Source organism: Saimiri boliviensis, chromosome 2, assembly GCF_048565385.1.
Source record: "Saimiri boliviensis isolate mSaiBol1 chromosome 2, mSaiBol1.pri, whole genome shotgun sequence".
In the NCBI taxonomy this organism is placed as follows: Eukaryota; Metazoa; Chordata; class Mammalia; order Primates; family Cebidae; genus Saimiri; species Saimiri boliviensis.
This window is the reverse complement of record NC_133450.1, coordinates 185,942,168-185,964,228: the sequence shown is the minus strand read 5'-3', so window position 1 is coordinate 185,964,228 and position 22,061 is coordinate 185,942,168. Positions and strand designations below refer to the sequence as shown.

Genomic DNA, 22,061 nt, shown 5'->3' with positions numbered 1-22,061 from the left:
ATTAGACCGGGCACAGTGGCTCACGCTTGTAATCCCAACATTTTGGGAAGCTGAGGAGGATGGATCATGTAAGGTCTGGAGTTCAAGACCAGCCTGGCCAACATGGTGAAACCCTGTATCTACCAAAAAATACAAGTATCAGGCCAGGCGCAGTAGCTCATGCCCATAATCCCAGCACTTTGGGAGGCCAAGGCAGGCGAATCACCTGAGGTCAGGAGTTTGAGACCAGTCTGACCAACAAGGAGAAAACCCATCTCTGCTAAAATACAAAATTATCGGGGTGTAGCGGTGCATGCCTGTAATCCCAGCTACTAAAGAGGCTGAAGCAGGAAAATTGCTTGAACCCAGGAGGCAGAGGTTGTGGTGAGCCGAGATTGTGCCATTGCACTCCAACCTGGGCAACAAGAACGGAAGTCCATGTCAAAAAAAAAAAAAATTAGCTGGGCCTGGTGGTACATGCCTGAAAGCTACTAGAGAGGCTGAGGCAGAAGAACTGCTAGAATCCAGGAGGCATGGGTTGCAGTGAGCTGAGATAGCGCCACTGCACTCCAGCCTTTGAGATTCCATCTCAAAAAAAACAAAAACAAAAATTAGCTGGGCGTGGTAGCACAGCCTATAGTCACAGCTATTCAGGAGGCTGAGGTAAAATGATCATTTGACCCAGGGAGGTCAAGGCTGCAGTGAGCCATAATCACATCATTGTACTCCAGACTGGGCAACAGAGTGAGATCCTATCTCAAAACAATAAAAGTAAAAGGCATATAGAAAAAAGATTATTTCCAGCATGCAACACTATGTCAAAGGACTTCTTATGTACAAGAGCCTTTATCCTAGTCCAAAAGAAAGGCAACCACCACAAGAAAATGGGCAAAGGACAAGTATAGAAAACTTGCATTAAGTATCATAAACGGCCAATGAGGTCAGGCGTGGGGGGGCTCGTGCCTGTAATCCCAGCACTCTGGGAAGCCAACAGGTCACTTGAGGCCTGGAGTTCCAAACCAGCCTGGCCAACTTGCAAAATCCCGTATCTACTAAAAATACAAAGATTAGCTGGGCATGGTAGCGCATGCCTATAATCTCAGCCACTAAGGAGGCTAAGGTACAAGAATCACTTGAACCAGGGAGGCAGACTGCAGTGAGCTTGAGATTGCCACTGCACGCCAGCCTGAGTGACAGAGTAACACTGTCTCAAAAAAAAAAATTTTTTTTTTAATTTAAAAAGGCCGGGTGTGGTGGCTGAAGCCTGTAATCCCAGCACTTTGGGAGGCCAAGGTGGGCAGATCACCTGAGGTTCAGAGTTCAAGACCAGACTAGCCAACACAGTGAAACCCCGTCTCTACTAAAAAATACAAAAATTAGCTGGGTATGGTGGCTCGTGCCTGTAATCCCAGCTACTTGGGGGGCTGAGGTACGAGAGCTGCTTGAACTGGGATCTGGGAGGCAGAGGTTGCAGTGAGCCAAGATCACGCCACTGCACTCCAGCCTGGGCTACAGAGTGAGACTCCATCTCAAAAAAAAAAAAATTTTTTAAATGGCCAATGACATCAAAGTAACCAAAATTTCATTCACAATTAAAGCAACCATCAAAAAGGCTCATTTATCAGATTTACAAAATTGTATACTTTGAGAACACCTACATTCATTACATTATGAAATACAATGGTTGAAGGGCAATTTGAGTAGTAAAATATAAATAGATACCTTTAATTCAGCAAATATACTGGCTGAGCACAGTGGCTCACGCCTGTAATCCCAGCATTATGGGAGGTGGAGGCGGGCGGATCACCTGAGGTCGGGAGTTCTAGACTAGCCTGACCAACATGGAAAAACCCCGTCTCTACTAAAAATACAAAATTAGCCAGGCATGGTGGCACATGCCTGTAATCCCAGCTACTTGGGAGGCTGAGGCAGGAGAATCGCTTGAACCTGGGAAGCAGAGGTTGTAGTGAGCAGAGATTGCAACACTGCACTCCAGCCTGGGCAACAAGAAGGAAACTTCATCTCAAAAAAAAATAGTTCAAGACTAGCCTGGCCAACATAGTGAACCCCATCTCTACTAAAAATATATAAATTAGCCGGGCATGGTGGCACAGGCTTGTAATCCCAACTACTACAGAGGCTGAGGCAACAGAATAGCTTGAACTCAGGAGGTGGAGGTTGCAGTGAGCCAAGATGGTGCATGGTGCCACTGCACTCCAGCCTGGGTGACAGAGTGAGACTCTGCCTCCAAAAAAAAAGACAAAGTCTTAAGTCATATGAAGGAAAGTATTCTTCTGAATAACAAAACTGTGGTTTTTTGTTTTGCCTTATTACATATATCAGGTATGATTACAAGTAGACTTAAAAATCTATTTTTCCTACGATTTAAGCCATTGTTTCATTTTCTCTTTGCAGAGACAGGTCTCACCACGTTGCTCGGCTGGTCTTTAACTCCTGGGCTCAGACGATCCACCAGCCTCAACATCCCAAAGTCCCCTGGGATTAGAGGTGTGAGGCAGGACACCCAGCCACCAGTCTGTTTTTGTGAAGAACTACTACGTATTTTCCAAGTTTTTGTAACTGCCAATTCTTTTTTTTTGGGGGGGGTGGGGGACGGGGTGGGGTACTTCAACAAAGCAGTGGGAATGGATACAAAACAAAGCAATCTATAACTGGTTGTGATCAGTTAGTTGTAAACACCACTGCACTTGGACCAGCCTACTCTATTTTTTTTTTTTTTTTTTGAGACAGAGTCTCACTCTGTAGCCATGCGCCAGGCTGGAGGACAGTGGCACAATCTCGGCTCACTGTAACCTCTGCCTCCCATGTTCAAGCAATTCTTCTGCCTCAGCCTACCGAGTAGCTGGGACTACATGCGCTCGCAACCACACACAGCTAATTTTGTATTTTTTTAGTAGAGATGGGGTTTCACCATTTTGGCCACAATAGTCTCAATCTCTTGACCTCGTGATTCGCCCACCTCAGCCTCCCAAAGTGCTGGGATTATAGGCATGAGCCACCGCAACCGGCAGCTACTTTTTTTTTTTTTCCCCCGAGACAGTATCTCTCTGTCGCCAGGCACCAGGCTGGAGTGCAGTGGCGCAATCTCTGCTCACTACATCTTGCCTCCTGGGTTCAAGCAGTTCTCCTGCCTCAGCCTCCCAACTAGCTGGGACTACAGGCACGCACCGTCATGCCCAGCTAATTTTTTTATTTTAGTAGAGATGGGGTTTCACTGTGTTGGCCAGGATGGTCTCGATCTCCTGACCTCGTGATCCACCCACCTCAGCCTCCCAAAGTGCTGGGATTACAGGCGTTAGCCACCGTGCCTGGCCTACTAATTCTTAGTATTAATTATAATAATACTATAAATAGAATCACAGTTATTTTCAACAAGGTAGAAATCATTCAATGTTTAAAATACAAATTTCTATGTTTGCTATTAAATGAGCCACACAATCTGATTTTTTGGAGTTTATCCCTCAAATTAAATACCAGCTGCCCACACAGCAAATTAGCAAAGCAGATTTTTTTTTCCCCCTTTGAAAGGGAGTCTCACTCCCAATGCAGTGGCTTATCTTGGCTCACTGCAACTTCCATCTTCCAGGTTTGACTCTCCTACCTCAGCTGACCAAGTGGCTGGGATAAGAAGCACACAATACCATGCCCGGCTAATTTTTACATTTTTAGTAGAGACAAGGGTTTCACCATTTTAGTCAGGCTGGTCTCAAACTCCTAACCTCAGGTGATCCCTACACCTCAGCCTCTCAAAGCGCTGGGATTACAAGCATGAGCCACCGTGCTCAACCAGCAAGGCAGGTATATAAAGAATTACGGGCCGGGCGCGGTGGCTCAAGCCTGTAATCCCAGCACTTTGGGAGGCTGAGGCGGGTGGATCACGAGGTCGAGAGATCGAGACCATCCTGGTCAACATGGTGAAACCCCGTCTCTACTAAAAATATCCAAATATAGAATAAATTAAGAAAACTATTGCACTGATTTAAAGATGCTGTAATAGAGATTAAAAAATACCACCCATGGCTGGGCGCAGTGGCTCATGCCTGTAATACCAGCACTTTGGGAGGCCGAGGCAGGTGGATCACAAGATCAAGAAATCGAGACCATCCTCGCCAACATGGTGAAACCCTGTCTCTTAAAATAAATAAATAAATAAATAATTTTAAAAAAAAATACCACCCACTTGACTCAAATGAGAAAACTGCAAAGAATGTTTCTCTAAGCTTAGGTTTCTTCTATGGTGCTTAAATATATTTGGAAAATATCAAGTCATTATTATTATTTTAAAAGAGCAAACCAATATTGTATCGAGAAATTTAACATCCTCTATCATCTCTTAATTTGAGAGCTACTGGATCACCATTTCTCATCCCAAAACCAATTTTATAAAAACAGATTTTGGGGGTACTCATGCAGTTTTGTTACATGGATATTTTGAGAGGTGAAGCCTGCGCTTTTAGTGTATCCATCATCCAAATAGTATATATTGTACCCATTAGGTAATTTCTCATCTCTTAAGTTGCCCCATTCTTCCATATTTCTGAGTATCCAATGTCACTAAAACCAAATTCTTGGACTTTTATTTTTCTGAATATTGGCACCATTCCCACTCTCACCTTAAATTAATGGTAAAGTTGCTATTAAACCAGTTTGTTGCCGGGTGCAGTGGCTCACTCCTATAATCCTAGCACTTTGGAAGGCTGAGGCAGGTGGGCCGCCTGAGGTCAGGAGTTCAAGACCAGCCTGGTTAACAAGGCTAGCTTGAACCTGGGAGGTAGAGGAGCTGCAGTGAGCCCAAGATTGCGCCATTACACTCCAGCCTGGGTGACAGAGCACAACTCCATCTCAAAAAACAAACAAACAAAAAAACAAAACAAAACAAAAAAAGAACAAGAAGAAATAAATTTACTAACAAAAAATCTTGGCCGGGTACAATGGCTCACAACTATAATCCTAGCACTTTGGGAGGCCAAGGCAGGCGGATCACAAGGTCAAGAAATCAAGACCATCCCGGCCAACATGGTGAAACACCGTCTCTACTAAAATACAAAAAAATTAGCTGGGTGTGGTAGTGCACGCCTGTAGTCTCAGCTACTTGGGAGGCTGAGGCAGGAGAATTGCTTGAACCCAGGAGGCGGAAATGACAGCAAGCCAAGATCTTGCCATTGCACTCCAGCCTAGGTGACAGTGTGAGACTCCGTCTCAAAAAAAGCCGGGCGCGGTGGCTCAAGCCTGTAATCCCCAGCACTTGGAGGCCTAGGCGGGTGGATCACAAGGTCAAGAGATCGAGACCATCCTGGTGAACATGGTGAAACCCCGTCTCTACTAAAAATACAAAAAATTAGTTGGGCATGGTGGCACGTGCCTGTAATCCCAGCTACTCAGGAGGCTGAGGCAGGAGAATTGCCTAAACCCAGGAGGCGGAGGTTGTGATGAGCTGAGATTGCGCCATTGCACTCCAGCCTGGGTAACAAGAGCGAAAGTCTGTCTCCAAAAAAAAAAAAAAAAAAATCTTGGCCAGGCGTGGTGGCTCATGCCTGTAATCCCCCAGCACTTTGGAAGGCCGAGGTGGGTGGATCACCTGAGGTCAGGAGTTCAAGATCAGCCTGGCCAACGTGGTAAAACTCGTCTCTACTAAAAATACAAAAAATTAGCTGGACGTGGTGACAGGCACCTGTAACCCCAGCTACTCGAGAGGTGGAAGTGGAAGTTGCAGTGAGCCGAGATTGAGCCAAAAAAAAAACTTTCTGAAATATGATTTATCATTCTCTTATCCAATTAGTCCAGAATTTTTTAAAACTCAATTTTTTTCCAGTAGATTTAACAGACGAAAGGCCGGGCACAGTGGCTCGTGCCTATAATCCCAGCACTTTGGGAGGCTGGGGAGATCACTTTCGGTAAAGAGTTCAACAACAGCCTCGCCAAGGTGGTAAAACCCTGTCTCTACTGAATATACCAAAATTAGGCTGGGTGCAGTGGTTCACACCTGTAATCCCAGCACTTTGGGAGGCCAAGGCGGGAGGATCACCTGAGGTCAGGAGTTCAAGACCAGCCTGCCCAACGTGGTGAAACCCATCTCTACTAAAAATACAAAAAATTAGGCAGACATGGTGGTGCATGCCTGTAATCCCAGCTACTCAGGAGGCTGAGACAGAAGAATCACTTTAACCCTGGAGGCAGAGGTTGCAGGGAGCCGAGATCATACCACTGAACTCCAGCCTGGACAACAAGAGCGAAACTCCATCTCAAAAAAAAAAAAAGAAAGAAAGAAATATAAAACTTAGCTGGGCATGGTGGCATATGCCTGTAATCCCAGCTACTCAGGAGGCTGATATAGGAGAATCACTTAAACCAGGAAGGAGGAGGTTGCAATGAGCCAAGCTCACGCCACTGCACTCCAGCCTGGGGGAAAGAGTGAGACTCGATCTCAAAAAATAAAAAATAAATTTAAAAAAAATTAGCCCAGCATAGTGGCACATGTCTGTAGTCCCAGCTACTTGGGAGGCTGAGGCAGGAGAATTCCTTGAACCCGGCAGGCAGAGGTTGAGGTGAGCAGAGATCGCTCTACTGCACTCTAGCCTAAGTGACAGAATAAAACTGTCTCCAAAAAAAAAAGAGATTTAATAGACAAAACCTGAAATCATCAAAATTTAAAATAGTTTACTACTCCATTTTTTTTTTTTTTTTTTTTTTTTGGGAGACAAAGTCTTGCTCTGTTGCCCAGGCTGGAGTGCAATGGCAGGATCTTGGCTCACTGAAACCTCCAACTCCCAGGTTCAAATGATTCTTCTGCCCCAGCCTCCCGAGTAGCTGAGATTCAGGGTGTGTGCCACCACACTTGGCTAATTTTGTATTTTTGGCAGAGATGGGTTTCACCATGTTGGTCAAGCCGGTCTTGAACTTCTGATCTCAAGTGATCCGCCCACCTCAGCCTCCCAAAGTGCTGGGATTACAGGCATGGGCCACTGCACTCAGCCTAATTTAATTTTATTAATTTATTCATTATTTTGAGAAGGAGTCTTGCTGTCGCCCAGGCTGGAGTGCAGTAGCACGATCTTGGCTAACTGCGACCTTCACCTTCCGGGTTCAAGCAATTCTCCTGCCTCATCCACCATAGTAGCTGGGATTACAGGCATGTGGCATCATGCCTGGCTAATTTGTGTATTTTTAGTAGAGACGGGGGTTTCACCACATTGGTCAGGCCAGTCTCAACTCCCCCATTATCTGCTCGCCTCGGCCTCCCTAAGTGCTGGAATTACAGGCATGAGCCACCTTGCCTGGCCTAATTTTGTAGTTTTACTAGAGACAGGGTTTCATCATGCTGGTCAGGCTGGTCTGGAACTCCTGACCTTAGGTAATCCACCCACCTCAGCTTCCCAAAGTGCTAGGATTACAGGTATGAGCCACTTCACCCAGCCTAATTTTTAATTTTATTAATTTATTTTATTTATTTATTTGAGACAGAGTTTCACTCTTGTTGCCTACGCTGGGGTGCAACGGCGCGATCTCGGCTCACTGCAACCTATACCTCCCGGGTTCAAACTATTCTCCTGCCTCAGTCTCTAAAATAGCTGGGATTACAGGCCTGAGTAACCATACCCGGCTAATTTTTGTCTTTTTAGTAGAGACGGGGTTTCACCACACTGACCAGGCTGGTGTCAAACTCCTGACTGCAGCTGATTCACCCGCTTCAGCCTCCCAAAATGCTTGAATTACAGGCATTAGCCACTGAACCCAGCCTATGTTAGTTATTTTTAATAATTTATTTTTGAGACTAGGTCTTGCTCTGTCACCCAGCTAGAGGACAGTGGCATGCTCATGGCACACTGCAGCCTCAACCTCCCAGACGCAAGTGATCCTCCCACCTCCGCCTTCCAAGTAGCCGGGACCAAAGGTATTAACCACCATGTTTGGCTAATTTTTTTATTTGAACGGCAGGGGGTGGGGGGGTGAGGAAGACAATAAGCAAAACCTTTTTTTTTTTTTTGAAGCAGAGTCCGGCTCTGTTACCCAGGCTGTAATGTGGAATGCAGCGGCACCATCTTGGCTCAATGCAACCTCTGCCTCCTGGGTTCAAGCGATTCTTCTGCCTCAGCCTCCTGGGTAGCTGCAACTACAGACTCACAACACCACGCCTGGCTAATTTTTGGGTTTTTAGTAGAGATGGGATTTTAACATGCTGGCCAGGCTAGTCTCAAACTCCGATCTCAACTATCTGTCTAACTCGGCCTCCCAAAGTGCTGGGATTACAAGCATGAGCCGCCACACCTGTCTGATAACCAAAACACTTTTACTTGTATTTTTTATTAAAACAAATCAAATAGGCCTGGCGTGGTGGCTCACGCCTATAATCCCAGCACTTTGGGAAGCCAAGGCAGGTGGATCACGAGGTCAAGAGATCGAGACCATCCTGGTCAACATGGTGAAACTCCGTCTCTACTAAAAATACAAAAAATTTAGCTGGGCATGGTGGCGCGTGCCTGTAATCCCAGCTACTCAGGAGGCTGAGGCAGAACTGCCTGAACCCAGGAGGCGGAGGGTGCAGTGAGCCGAGATCGCGCCATTGCACTCCAGCCTGGGTAACGAGCGAAACTCTTGTCTCAAAAAAAAAAAAAAAAAAAAAAAAAAAAATCTGCCGGGTGCAGTGGCTCAAGCCTGTAATCCCAGCACTTTGGGAGGCTGAGGCGGGTGGATCACGAGGTCAAGAGATCGAGACCATCCTGGTCAACATGGTGAAACCCCGTCTCTACTAAAAATACAAAACATTAGGCCGGGCGCGGTGGCTCAAGCCTGTAATCCCAGCACTTTGGGAGGCCGAGGCGGGTGGATCACGAGGTCAAGAGATCGAGACCATCCTGGTCAACAAGGTGAAACCCCGTCTCTACTAAAAATACAAAAAGTTAGCTGGGCATGGTGGTGCGTGCCTGTAATCCCAGCTACTTAGGAGGCTGAGGCAGGAGAATTGCCTGAGCCCAGGAGGCGGAGGTTGCGGTGAGCCGAGATCGCGCCATTGCACTCCAGCCTGGGTAACGAGAGCGAAACTCCGTCTCAAAAAAAAAAAAAAAAAAATACAAAACATTAGCTGGGCATGGTGGTGCGTGCCTGTAATCCCAGCTACCCAGGAGGCTGAGACAGGAGAATTGCCTGAACCCAGGAGGCGGAGGTTGTGGTGAGCCGAGATTGCGCCATTGCACTCCAGCCTGGGTAACAAGAGCAAAATTCCATCTCAAAAAAAAAAAAAAAAAAAAAAAAAAAAAAATCAAATAAAGGTCCAAGTAGACTATTCACTTGCCATCTTAAATATGTATTCCAACACCTGAATTTTCCAATTATCATAGGGAATATCATTTAAGTAACATCAAACCTTGGTGATGTGAACTAAATTGTCATTCAACTTCGTATTTATCATTTCATTTACTTCAGAATCAACTCATTTTGAGGTACATAAGCATAATCTCTGAATTACAATTTCTCACTGAATAAAGTTGATTTTTTTTTTTTTTTTTTTTTTGAGACGGAGTCTTGCTCTGTTCCCAGGCTGGAGTGCAGTGGCGCAATCTCGGCTCACTGCAACCTCCGCCTCCTGGGTTCAAGCGATCCTTCCACCTCAGCCTCCCAAGTAGCTGAAACCACAGGCATGTGCCACCACACCAGGCTAATTTTTTTGTATTTTTTAGTAGAGAGGGGGTTTCACCATGTTGGCAAGGGTGGTCTCGATCTCTTGACCTCGTGATCCACCCACTTCGGCCTCCCAAAGTGCTAGGATTATAGGCATGAGCCACCATGCCTGGCCTTGAATAAAGTTGATATAACACAACCAAAGATGTTCAATTTTACTCAGACATCTCTGTAGTTTTTTAGTTTTTGGGGTTTTTTGTTTTTTTTTTTTTTGAGACAGAATTCTCATTCTGTTGCCCAGGCTGGAGTACAGTGGCACACAATCTCAGCTCACTCCAAACTTGTGCCTCCTGGATTCAAGGGATTCTCCCGCCTCAGCCTCTCAAGTAGCTGGGACTACAGGCCCATGCTACCATACCTAGCTAATTTTTCTATTCTTAGTACAGACAATGTTTCACCATATTGGCTATGCTGGTCTTGAACTCCTGACCTCAAGTGATCTGCCTGTCTCGGCCTCCCGAAGTGCTAAGATTACAGGCGTGAGCCATTGGACCTGGCCAACTCAGGTATCGCTGTAGCTGTATGTGAAGCAGTTCAAAAGAAGTTCAGAAACATAAAAGAATTATTAGACATTTTCAATATGGTCTTTAAGCAAGATGGAATTCTGTAGTCCTAAACTCTGAATTTATACCTCTTCCTCACTGTTATTTTTCCATACCTAGATTATCAGAGGTAGACTAATTTACTGGATGGTCTCTTCTCTCTCACCTGTCTCCAACTGACCACTGATACTAAGTTGGAAAGATGGAACAGAACATTTTAACATTATGGATAGTGGTTATGTTGAAAAATGCTCTAACTGGCCTTAAAGCTTTAAAAGCTTTGCTTTGTTTGCCATTTACAAATGCATCAGTAACGTCCACACCTCACATTTCTATATTTTAAAGTCTGCACAAAGATTTTTTATAAAAATCATTCTTAAAAACTCTAAGGTTATTATTGTCCTAATACTTTCACTTACTATCTTTATGGAAGTGACTTTTCCTACAACTTGCTATGCCTCAATAAAAACTTTTCCTGACACAAAAGGTAAAGATAGGAGAATTAGAGCCCAAATCCTTCATTCCAGGAAAAAATAATCCTTATTTTATCAAATCTAAGACATTGATTCTGGCTTTTTTTTTTTTTTTTTTTGAGACGGAGTTTCACTCTTGTTACCCAGGCTGGAGTGCAATGGCGCGATCTCAGCTCACCGCAACCTCCGCCTCCTGGGTTCAGGCAATTCTCCTGCCTCAGCCTCCTGAGTAGCTGGGATTACAGGCACGCGCCACCGTGCCCAGCTAATTTTTTTTGTATTTTTAGTAGAGACGGGGTTTCACCATGTTGACCAGGATGGTCTCGATCTATTGACCTCGTGATCCACCCGCTTCGGCCTCCCAAAGTGCTGGGATTACAGGCTTGAGCCACCAAGCCCGGCGATTCTGGCATTTAAAAAAATTTACCAAGCCGGGCACGGTGGCTCAAGCCTGTAATCCCAGCACTTTGGAAGGTCGAGACGGGTGGATCACGAGGTCGAGAGATCGAGACCATCCTGGTCAACATGGTGAAACCCCATCTCTACTAAAAATACAAAAAATTAGCTGGGCACGGTGGCACGTGCCTGTAATCCCAGCTACTCAGGAGGCTGAGGCTGGCGAACTGCCTGAACCCAGGCGGCGGAGGTTGTGGTGAGCCGAGATCGCGCCATTGCACTCCAGCCTGGGTAATAAGAGCGAAACTTTGTCTCAAAAAAAAGAAAAAAAAATTTACCAAAAGATTTCAATGAAATGGTCTCACAACTAGATTATAAGTACCACTGAGCTGATGGCCATTTTAAGACTTCATGGATTCTAAGAAATTTTTTTTTTGAGAGTCTACTCTTTTGCCCAGGCTGGAGTGCAGTTGTGCAATCTAGGCTCACTGCAGTCTCTGCCACCCAGGTTCAAGCAATTCTCCTGCCTCAGCCTCCCAAGTAGCTGGGACTGCAGGCACACACCATCATGCCTGGCTAATGTTTGTATTTTTAGTAAAGATGGGATTTCACCAGGTTGGCCAGGCTGGTCTCAAACTCCTGACATCAAGAGATCCACCTGCCACCTCCCAAAGTGCTGGGATTAAAGGCATGCGCCACCACGCCCAGACATCTAAGAAATTTCTTAATTAAAAACAAGTTAAAAGGTAGAAAAATATGCATCTTGGAATCAATTAAACAGAATAAAAGCATATTCCATGAAACACTGAGGTATCATATTTGGTTTGAAAAATTTTCTAAGAAACAACGAAAAGTGGCTGGGTGTGGTGGCTCACGTCTGTAATCCAAGCACTTTGAAGGCCAAGGCGGGTGAATCACCTGAGGTCGGGAGTTCAAGACCAGCCTGACCAACATGGTGAAACCCTGTCTTCGAAAAATAAAAATAAAAAATAAAAAATAAACAACAGAAAGTGAAACTTCAGTTTCCAAAATCGCTGGACCTTAACTGTGTTTCTATTTATAACATTGCCTTAGTTCACCCAGCACTCAAGACAACTTCAGCTTCCAGAAAAAGAGACAGCAGTGCCCTAAGAGGTATTTTCAAAGTTAACTGAGAGAATGGGGGAATAAAAGTGCCTTTAATTTTGTCTCTTTTTTTTTTTTTTGAGACTAAGTCTCACTCTGTCACCCAGGCTGGAGAGCAATGGTTCGATCTCGGCTCACTGCAACCTCCACCTCCCACGTTCAAGCAATTCTCTTGCCTCAGCCACAAGTAGCCGGGATTACAGGTGCATACCACCAAGACCAGCTAATTTTTGTATTTTTAGTAGAGTCGGGCTGAAATTTTTTTTTTTTTTTTTTTTTTGAGACAGAGTCTTGTTGCTCTGTTGCACAGGCTGGATGGAGCGCAGTGGTACAGTCTCGGCTCACTGCATTCTCTGCCTCCTGGGTTCCAGCGATTCTCTTGCCTCAGCCTCCTGAGTAACTGGGATTACAGACATGTGTCACTGTGTTACCACACCTGTCTAATTTTTGTATTTTTAGTAGAAATGCGGTTTCACCATGTTGGCGAGGCTGGTCTTGAACTTCTGGCCTCAGGCAATCCTCCCACCTCGGCCTTTCAAAGTGCTGGGATTATAGGCATGAGCCACCAAGCCCAGCCAAAATATTTTTTTTTTTAAAGATGGGGTTTCACCTTGATGGCCAGGCTGGTCTTGAACCCCTTACCTCAGGTGATCCACCCACCTCAGCCTCCCAAAGTGCTAGGATTACAGGCGTGAGCCACCACGCCCAGCTGCCAAAATGATTTTTTAAGAAAATGATTTTTTTGCCTTTTTCAGACAGGGATTCTTTCGAGAAATTGAATAATTCTCTCAGAGAAAGTGGGTAAGCATAAACTAAGTTTATGTATTTTTTTCAGGGTTAACTGCCAATGAGCTAAGAATCCTCTTTTATGGTATTTAGATAGGCAACTTAAAGACAAAACTAAACAAGCCAGGTGCAGTGGCTAATGCCTGTAATCCCAGCACTTTGGGAGGTTGAGGCAGGTGGATCACCTGAGGTCAGGAGTTCAAAACCAGCCTGGCCAACATGGTGAAACCCTTCCTCCACTAAAAATACAAAATTTAGACAGGCATGCAGGCAAGCACCTGTAATTCCAGCTAGGCACCTGTAATTCCTAGGATACGGCTGGCTTGGTTTTTTAGGGGGAAGAGGGAAGGCAGAAAACAGATTCATTCTTTGCAGAACAAATGAGGCATAGGAAATAATGCATATTCTCTTACTTTAAAAAAAAATTATTGGCCGGGCGTGGTGGCTCACGCCTGTAATCCAAGCACTTTGGAGGCCAAGGCGGGCAGATCACCTGAGGTCAGGAGTTCAAGACCAGCCTGACCAACATGGTGAAATCCCATCTTTAAAAAATAAAAATAAAAATTATGTCCTGATGTGGTAGCTCACATCTGTAACCCTGCATTTTGGGAGGCCAAGGTGGGAGGATTGTTTGAAGCTAGGAATTTGAGACCAGACTGGCCTATAATAATACCCTATCTATACAATAAAATTTTTTTTTTTTTTATTGAAACAGTGTGATGTGCACCTGCAGTCCCAGCTACTCAGGAGGCTGAGGCAAGAGGATCCCTTGAGCCCAAGTGTTTCAGGCTGCAGTGAGCTATGATCACACCTTTGCACGCCAGTCTGGGCAACAGAGTGAGACTCACTCTCTTTACAAAAAAAAAGTTTTGAAGAGTTTCCTTAATATAGTTCAGTGTAGGTCAGGCTCGGTGGCTCATACTTGTAATCCCAACACTTTGGGAGGCCGAGGCAGAGGAATCACCTGAGCTTCGGAGTTCAAGAACAGCCTGAACAGCCTGACCGGCCGGGCACGGTGGCTCACGCCTGTAATCCCAGCACTTTGGGAGGCCGAGGTGGGTGGATCACGAGGTTGAGAGATCAAGACCATCCTGGTCAACATGCTGAAACCCCGTCTCTACTAAAAAAATACAAATAATTAGCTGGGCATGGTGGCGCGTGCCTGTAATCCCAGCTACTCAGGAGGCTGAGGCAGGAGAATTGCCTGAACCCAGGAGGCGGAGGTTGCGGTGAGCCGAGATCGTGCCATTGCACTCCAGCCTGGGTAACAAGAGCGAAACTCCGTCTCAAAAAAAAAAAAAAAAAAAAAAAAAGAACAGCCTGACCAAGATGGAGAAACTCTGTCTCTACTAAAAATACAAAACTAGCCCAGGCACGGTGGCTCATGCCTGTAATCCCAGCACTTTTTGGGGCTGAGGCAGGTGGATCACCTGAGGTCAGGAGTTCAAGATCAGCTTGGCCAACATGGCAAAACCCTATCTCTACTAAAAATACAAAAATCAACTGGACATGGTAGCTTGCGCCTGTAATCCCAGCTTCTCAAGAGGCTGAGACAGAAGAATCCCTGAAACCCGGGAGTTAGAGTTTGAAGTCAGCCTAGATTGCACCACTGCACTCCAGCCTGGTCAACAACAGTGAATCTCCATCTCAAAAATAATACCAACAATAATGAAATAAAATACAAAATTAGCTGGGCATGGTGGCACATGCCTATAATCCCAGCTACTGGGGAGGCTGAGGCAGGTGAATCACTTGAACTCAGGAGGCAGAGGTTTCAGTGAGCTGAGATCGTGCCACTGCACTCTAGCCTGGGCAACAAGAGTGAAAGTCAGTCTCAAAAAAAAGAAAATAAAGTACAAAAGTCAGGTCTAACAAAGGTGTTCCTAGTAGGGAGACTGAGGGAGGCAGATCACTTGAGGTCAGGAGTTCAAGACCAGCCTGGTCAACATGACAAAACCCTGTCTCCACTAAAAATACAAAAAGAATTAGCCAGGTGTCATGGTGCATGCCTGTAATCCCAGCTACTCGGGAGGCTGAAGTAGGAGAATCACTTGAACACAGGAAGTGGAGGTTGCAGTGAGCTGAGAAGACACTACTGTACTCCAGCCTTCGCAACAAAGTGATACATCTCAAAAAAAAAAAAAAAGAAAAAAACTATAAAAAGGTAACTGCAAACTTTAAACTTTCTGTATCATTTAAATTTTTGTTAAGCATGTCATAACGGAGGCACTCTTTCTGACTCTAGACTCACATCTATAATGCTTTGGATTAAATGATGCAAAAGTTTCAAGGAGGGTCAATACTAAAGCACCCACGTTAAGCTACAGTCCTTAGCAGGAGTTATTTAAAAAGATAGTTCCAGCCGGGCATGGTGGCTCACACCTGTAAACCCAGTATTTTGAGTGGCTGAGAAGGGAGGATCTCTTGAACCCAGGAGTTTAAAACTAGTCTGGACAAAATAGTGAGACCCCACCTCACTTAACAAATATTGGTAGTACTAGCTACTCAGGAAGCTGAGGTGAGAGGATTGCTTAAGCCTAGGACAGGCGTCCCCAAACTTTTTACGTAGGGGGCCAGTTCACTGTCCCTCAGACCGTTGGAGGACCGCCACATACTGTGCTCCTCTCACTGACCACCAATGAAAGAGGTGCCCCTTCCTGAAGTGCGGAGGGGGGCCAGATAAATGGCCTCAGGGGGCCGCATGCGGCCCGCAGGCCGTAGTTTGGGGACGCCTGGCCTAGGAGGTAGAAGCTCCAGTGAGCCATTATCACACCACTGTACCCCAAACTGGGTGACAAAGCAAGAGCCTGAAAAAGTTCCTTTCAAATGAAAAGGGGTGAACCTGTTAAAAGTCTTCATTAGCTACTGACTTGATCAACAATTTATTTTTCTAGTAACATAATAAAATTCTAACTTGCTCCAGGGTAGCAACGTAAGAAACTAGACAGAAAGACAGCAAGGCCAAAAAAGATTGTACAGTATGCAGAATGGAAAGAAGAAACTATCTTTGCCCATCCTACATCTATGTGGCCCAAAGCTAAGAATCACAGATTGGAGATATCAAATAAGCAAAAGCAGGATCAATCAAAAAATTCTGTGAAATACAGGTCTCACGAATCTCCAATGCAGATCCTGTGGTTAAGAGACAAGATTCAACTATTTCAGGGCGGAGCCGGGCGCGGTGGCTCAAGCCTGTAATCCCAGCACTTTGGGAGGCCGAGGCGGGTGGATCACCAGGTCGAGAGATCGAGACCATCCTGGTCAACAAGGTGAAACCCCGTCTCTACTAAAAATACAAAAAATTAGCTGGGCATGGTGGTGTGTGCCTGTAATCCCAGCAACTCAGGAGGCTGAGGCAGGAGAATTGCTTGAACCCAGGAGGCGGAGGTTGCAGTGAGCCGAGATCGCGCCATTGCACTCCAGCCTGAGTAACAAGAGCGAAACTCCGTCTCCAAAAAAAAAAAAAAAAAACTGTGCCGGGCGCGGTGGCTCAAGCCTGTAATCCCAGCACTTTGGGAGGCCGAGGCGGGTGGATCACGAGGTCGAGAGATCAAGACCATCCTGGTCAACATGGTGAAACCCCGTCTCTACTAAAAATACAAAAAATTAGCTGGGCATGGTGGCACGTGCCTGTAATCCCAGCTACTAAGGAGGCTGAGACAGGAGAATTGCCTGAACCCAGGAGGCGGAGGTTGCGGTGAGCCGAGATCGCGCCATTGCACTCCAGCCTGGGTAACGAGCGAAACTCCGTCTCAAAAAAAAAAAAAAAAAAAAAAAAAAAAAAAAAAAAACTATTTCAGGGTGAAAAAGATTAGTTTGAAACCTATTAATATGTAAAAATTAAAGGAGTTACAGTATGAAAAATGTAAAGAATGACTGGCAATCCTGCTGCCTTCAAAAATGACTATGCCAAAAAGGGAAAAGAGTTTAACTTGAAAATAAATGATACTAAATGTTCAAGGACTAACATTTCATAAGGAACAAGAGTAGAATGGTAGGGAAAGCTTTGTGTTAACTTTTAACTGCAGCTGTAGTGAAACACACTAAAAGCCTTATCTTAAGACAAAAGCAGTGAAATAAAAACAATGCTTTTAAGCATATCCCCAGTGTTAACTGCTCATGACCATAAATTAGCCTTTTTCAAATAAAGAACTAATGGGATAAAAGGCCATATAATAAAGGAAAAAGTAGTAGAAAATAAAATTGAACAAACTTCTCACATAAGACAAAACCGTAAAACCTGTTTACAAATTTTCATACATGACAGAATTAAAGGTGAAAACACTCAAAACTTAAGAAATCTAACAACGCAAAGTAGATTAAATCATTCTTTCTAAACAAGGACTGAAGTTCAGAAGCATTTAACTTAAATCAGTGTATGAACACAGGGAATCCTTCCATACTACCTATTTCAAACAGGGTTCTCCACACTCTTTTCCCAGACTTACAAACAAATACTACACTTTGCAACCCATTATTTTCTCTCGTATACAATTTTTTTTTCTTTTCTTTTTTTTTTTTTGCTGTTGTTTTCAACTGTATTGGAGTGAAATTATTCTAACTAGTACTCATTTATTTACTTTAAATATTGGTTGTACCAAACAATAACACTTTTTGGAAATAAACTTTATTCCAATAACATTAGCCAGATTTTGCTAAACAATGCTTTGTTAAAAAAAGGCATCACATATATTCTGTTTTGTACAAATAATTTTTCCAGTATGCCTAAATATTTATATTTGACAACATAGGATATGCTTCAACATAAACACACCAATAGTTTCCACTGTTACTAATAACCTGCATGTTTTCTTCGTAATTTTAAATATCTGTATTTGAAAAGTATAGTGTAGGCTGACCACAAAAGATGAAGCCTAACAGTCGGTAGGGGTACCGCTCTTATATAATATTCTAAAAACGTGCATTTCCTAGTAACTGAGTGAATATTAAACATTCCTGTATCAATCCCAACTTCTACAAAGTTGACCTAATTTCAATCCTAAAACTGAGGTTTCCACCTTTAGAAGGGTAGAAAACAAGAGTTAAGTAATTGGGTAGTCCTAAAAATACACATCACAACTACATGACTAAGATACTCATTTAAAACTTGTGCCAAGATAACCCCTCCCTTCCAAACTAAAATTGACTCACTGGCCTATTTTACTTAATTTTGGAAATAAAAAAATAAAACTAAACAGATTCCTAAGCACTCATTTCCTCTGTCTCTGCCCCCATCATTTAAAACATTCAAACTTTCAATCTGTGATTAGTTCCTGCAAAAACACTCAAGTAAAAACAAAACACTCATTATCTCCAAGTTATCTACCTTGGAGTTAAAAAAAAAAAAAAATCACTGGATTCTGGAATGATGACCACTGTTCTAAAACCATATAAAACAACAGAAACAATGTCTGTGGTCGCTAAGGAACCATACAACCCACCCAGAGAAGCCATATCACCTCGGATGATACTTGTCATCTGTGAGACTACCCCTTTACCTAGAGTTAACCACTTGAGCAGGTTTCAATTTTGTCTCTGAAAGTGGGAAGCTATCAATCTCCCTATGTGACTCGTTCCACCCTCTGTGGATATTTCTACCTGTAGAAAAAAAGCTTGGCAAACTTGGTGGCACGGTGAGGACAAAGGGCATTTTGAAAGAACCAGTGACTGAGGTAAGCAGAGAATGGGAACGGAAAGAGGGCTAAATTAAAAGTTCCCCAAATGGATAATGGAAAGACGACGCGAACACCTCCCCCCCTTTTTTTTAGCCGCCCCTAGGGTCCTATTCTTCACCAACGCCCACTGGAATGCAAAGTTGGCACTACCACTACCCAAGAAGCCCAACAAATCCTCAAAATGTCAAGGCACTAGGCAGCTTCTGGAATGACAGGCTGGTACCCCTCCCCCACTCCCCCCCACCCCCCAAAAAAAGAAAAGTCCAATCCAGTCGGTGCAGGTCACCCTGCCCTCTGGGGCAGTTCCAGCAGGCGCAGGGAGGGTTGCGATGGGAGGACGAGAAAGCACAGACAGACCACCGCTCTTTCCACCCACCCTCAGCCGGCGAAACAAAGACGGCCTCCTCCGCCCGTAGCCACAACCCTAACCAGAGAGGCTCTCCCATTTCCCGGTGCAGCCGGCCCCCCCGCCCCCGCCCGCGCCCCCGCCCCCATGACAAAGAAAAGGCACTCGGCGAGCAAGGCCTTCCTGCCTCCACGGATGGGGGAGGGGGCTGCCGAGGTGAGGAGCCCCCTCCACTCGCCCGTGCTCACACTCCTGGCCCCAGGAACGGCAAAAAGCTGCGGAGAGCGGAGGCCTCGGCCACGGAGGCCGGATCCGGGAGGGGGGGGTTACCTTGAAGTAGCCGCCTTCGTAGAGGGTGTTGGGGGGCCCGAAGATGGCCACCTCCCAGTTGTAGAGGTCGGACTCATCCACCAGGGTGATCCGGAAGCCCTCCACCGGTTCCTCCTGCAGGGATTTCAGCTCGAGCATCAGGGCCTTCTGCGAGCTGGTCATCTGCTGCTGGGCCATCTCGGCGGCGGCGGCGGCGGCGGCGCCGGGCCCGGGCCCCAGTCCTCACTAACCGGCCGGGCCGAACCAGGCCCCTCCCCTCCGCTCGCCCTCGGGCCGGGCCGCACCGGGCCCGGGTCTTCAGACACCCGGCGGGCCGGACCAGGCCCTACACGGCCCGTGGGCCCGCCCGGGGTCGTCCTCACACACGACGCTGGCCGGGCCAGGCCCTTCCCCTCACACTTAGGCCAAGCGAGACGAGGGGTCGACGGAGTTAGGAGAATTCGCTGCCGGTCCCGTTCCCGGGCCTCCCCCCCCCGGAGGGGGCCTCAACTTGGGGGGGGGGAGAGGAGGTGGAAGCCGAGGAAGGCGGCGGAGGGCCGGCGATGGTGAAGGGAGGGGACCGGGCCAGCCCGGGAACGCCGCGCTCGCTCGCCCTCTCGTTCTCTTCGGGGGCCGCAGGGGCCGGAGGGCGCGCGGGGCGAGCGCGGCGTAAGGGGGTCTCCCGGCGGTGGCGGCGGCGGCTGCGCGGGGGGAGGGGCGGCGGCGGAGGAGGAAAGCTAGAGCGCCTCGCGCCGCGGGAGCGACGGAGCGGAGAAGCAGGGAGGGAGGGAGAGACAGAGAGGGAGGGAGGAGGGGCGCACGCCGGGAGGGGGCGGCTCTCGGCGGCTGGCGGCCCGATGCGCGTGCGCGCGCGAGCGCCCCTCCCTCACCCGCCCCCCCGCCGGGTCTTCGCCCTCCTCCTCCACCACCTCCTCCTCCTCCTCCCGCTTCCACGCCTCCTTTCGGCCTCCCGCGCGGTCGCGGCGCTTTGTGACGCCGGCGCGTGTCCCCCGCCTATAAAGAGCCGAGAAGCAGCGGGGCCCGAGGGTGGGCGCAGGGGTAGCCGTGGCCTCAGAGTGACTGTCGTACGGCTGGACGCCGCAGTTCCAAAGCCGTGTCCGGGAAAGGAACCCAGGTCCCCTGGCTCTCGGCGCCCTTCCCCCTGTGGATCCAGGGACCTCCACAGCCATCCTGGAACTGGCCCTGATCGCTGCAGGCCCCTCCCCGTGACACCCAGTCTGCGGTCCCTCCACTTAGTAGCTGCTTGATTAGGATGTGCTGAGAATGTGGGTCTTATCGGTGGGAACAGACGTTCGCGCAGGCCAGCCCACGGGCAAGTGTGCCCTTGGACACGTTACCCACCCTGGGTGCGGCAGTTCCACGTGAGAAACAGGGCAAGACAGAAAGGTCAGCTTCTGCTTCCCTTCTTAACTGCAAAGAGGAAGTTGTGAGGAAGAAGAGACAATAACAAACTGGGTCTCTAGCCCTTCTCATTGTGATTTGGGGCAAGTGCTCAGGCTGCCCTTCGCATTCCCCATTTGTAAAATAAACTACTGTGGTCGAACTTTGACCCCTTAGAGGTCCTTTTGGCTTGAATGTCCACCCTGGAACTGAGGGACTTTAGAGATAATCATAGCCAAAGTGAGATGTGGGAAGTCTTTGGTCTCCGTGGTTTAGAATACAGTACTCCTTTCTCTTAGGAAGGCATGTTCTAGGATAACTGCTTAAAAACCATTTCCTAGAAAAGCCAGAATACTGTGAGAGTTCTACACACACAATTTCAGAATCAGACAGATCTTGGTTCCAACTCTACTTCCACACATTACTTCTCCCTGTCTCATCAGTTTTGTTTTGATTTGTTTTGTTTTGTTTTGTTTGAGACAGGGTCTTGCTCAATCACCCAGGCCACAGCTCAGTAGTGTGCTCACGGTTCACTGCAACCTCCGCCTCCCAGGTTCAAATGATTCTCCCACCTCAGCGTCCCAAATAGGACTACAGGTGCATGCCACCACACCCGGCTGTTTCATCAGCTGCTGTAAAAGGAGATTAATTATACCCAACACAAGCTATTGTAATGATTAAATGTATGTAAAGCACTTAGCATAGTGACTGATTTATAAACAGGAACTTAGAAGAAAGAAAAAACTTTAAGGCATAACTGTATTCTGGATACCACCACTACCCCACCTTTTATTGAAACAGGGTCTCAATCTGTTGCCCAGGCTGGAGTACAGTAGAGTGACTATAGCTCACTCTAGCAGCAACCTCCTGGGCTCAAGCCATCCTTTAACCTCAGTCTCCCAAGTAGCAGGACCACAGGTGCATATCATCATGCCTAATTTTTTAATTTTTTTTTTTTTTTTTTTTGAGACGGAGTTTCGCTCTTGTTACCCAGGCTGGAGTGCAATGGCGCGATCTCGGCTCACCGAAACCTCTGCCTCCTGGGTTCAGGCAATTCTCCTGCCTCAGCCTCCTGAGTAGCTGGGATTACAGGCACGCGCCACCATGCCCAGCTAATTTTTTGTGTTTTTAGTAGAGACGGGGTTTCACCATGTTGACCAGGATGGTCTCGATCTCTTGACCTCGTGATCCACCCGCCTCGGCCTCCCAAAGTGCTGGGATTACAGGCTTGAGCCACTGCGCCCGGCACTTTTTTTTTTTTTATTGAGATGGAGTTTCGCTCTTGTTACCCAGCAGGTTGGAGTGCAATGGCACGATCTCGGCTCACCGCAAC

At 46.6% G+C, this 22,061-nt stretch overlaps 1 protein-coding gene across 1 annotated transcript in view; it reads right to left on the bottom strand.

Annotated features, from left to right (window-relative positions):
* UBE2R2 (ubiquitin conjugating enzyme E2 R2) overlaps positions 1-20,134 on the bottom strand; it is a 130,144-nt gene extending 110,010 nt beyond the window's left edge. Inside the window, exon 1 of the mRNA XM_039474621.2 lies at positions 19,349-20,134. Coding sequence (XP_039330555.1) covers positions 19,349-19,525 — 177 coding nt within the window. The 5' untranslated portion in view covers positions 19,526-20,134. The remainder of the gene's footprint in view (positions 1-19,348) is intronic.
* Positions 20,135-22,061: the final 1,927 nt, after the last annotated feature.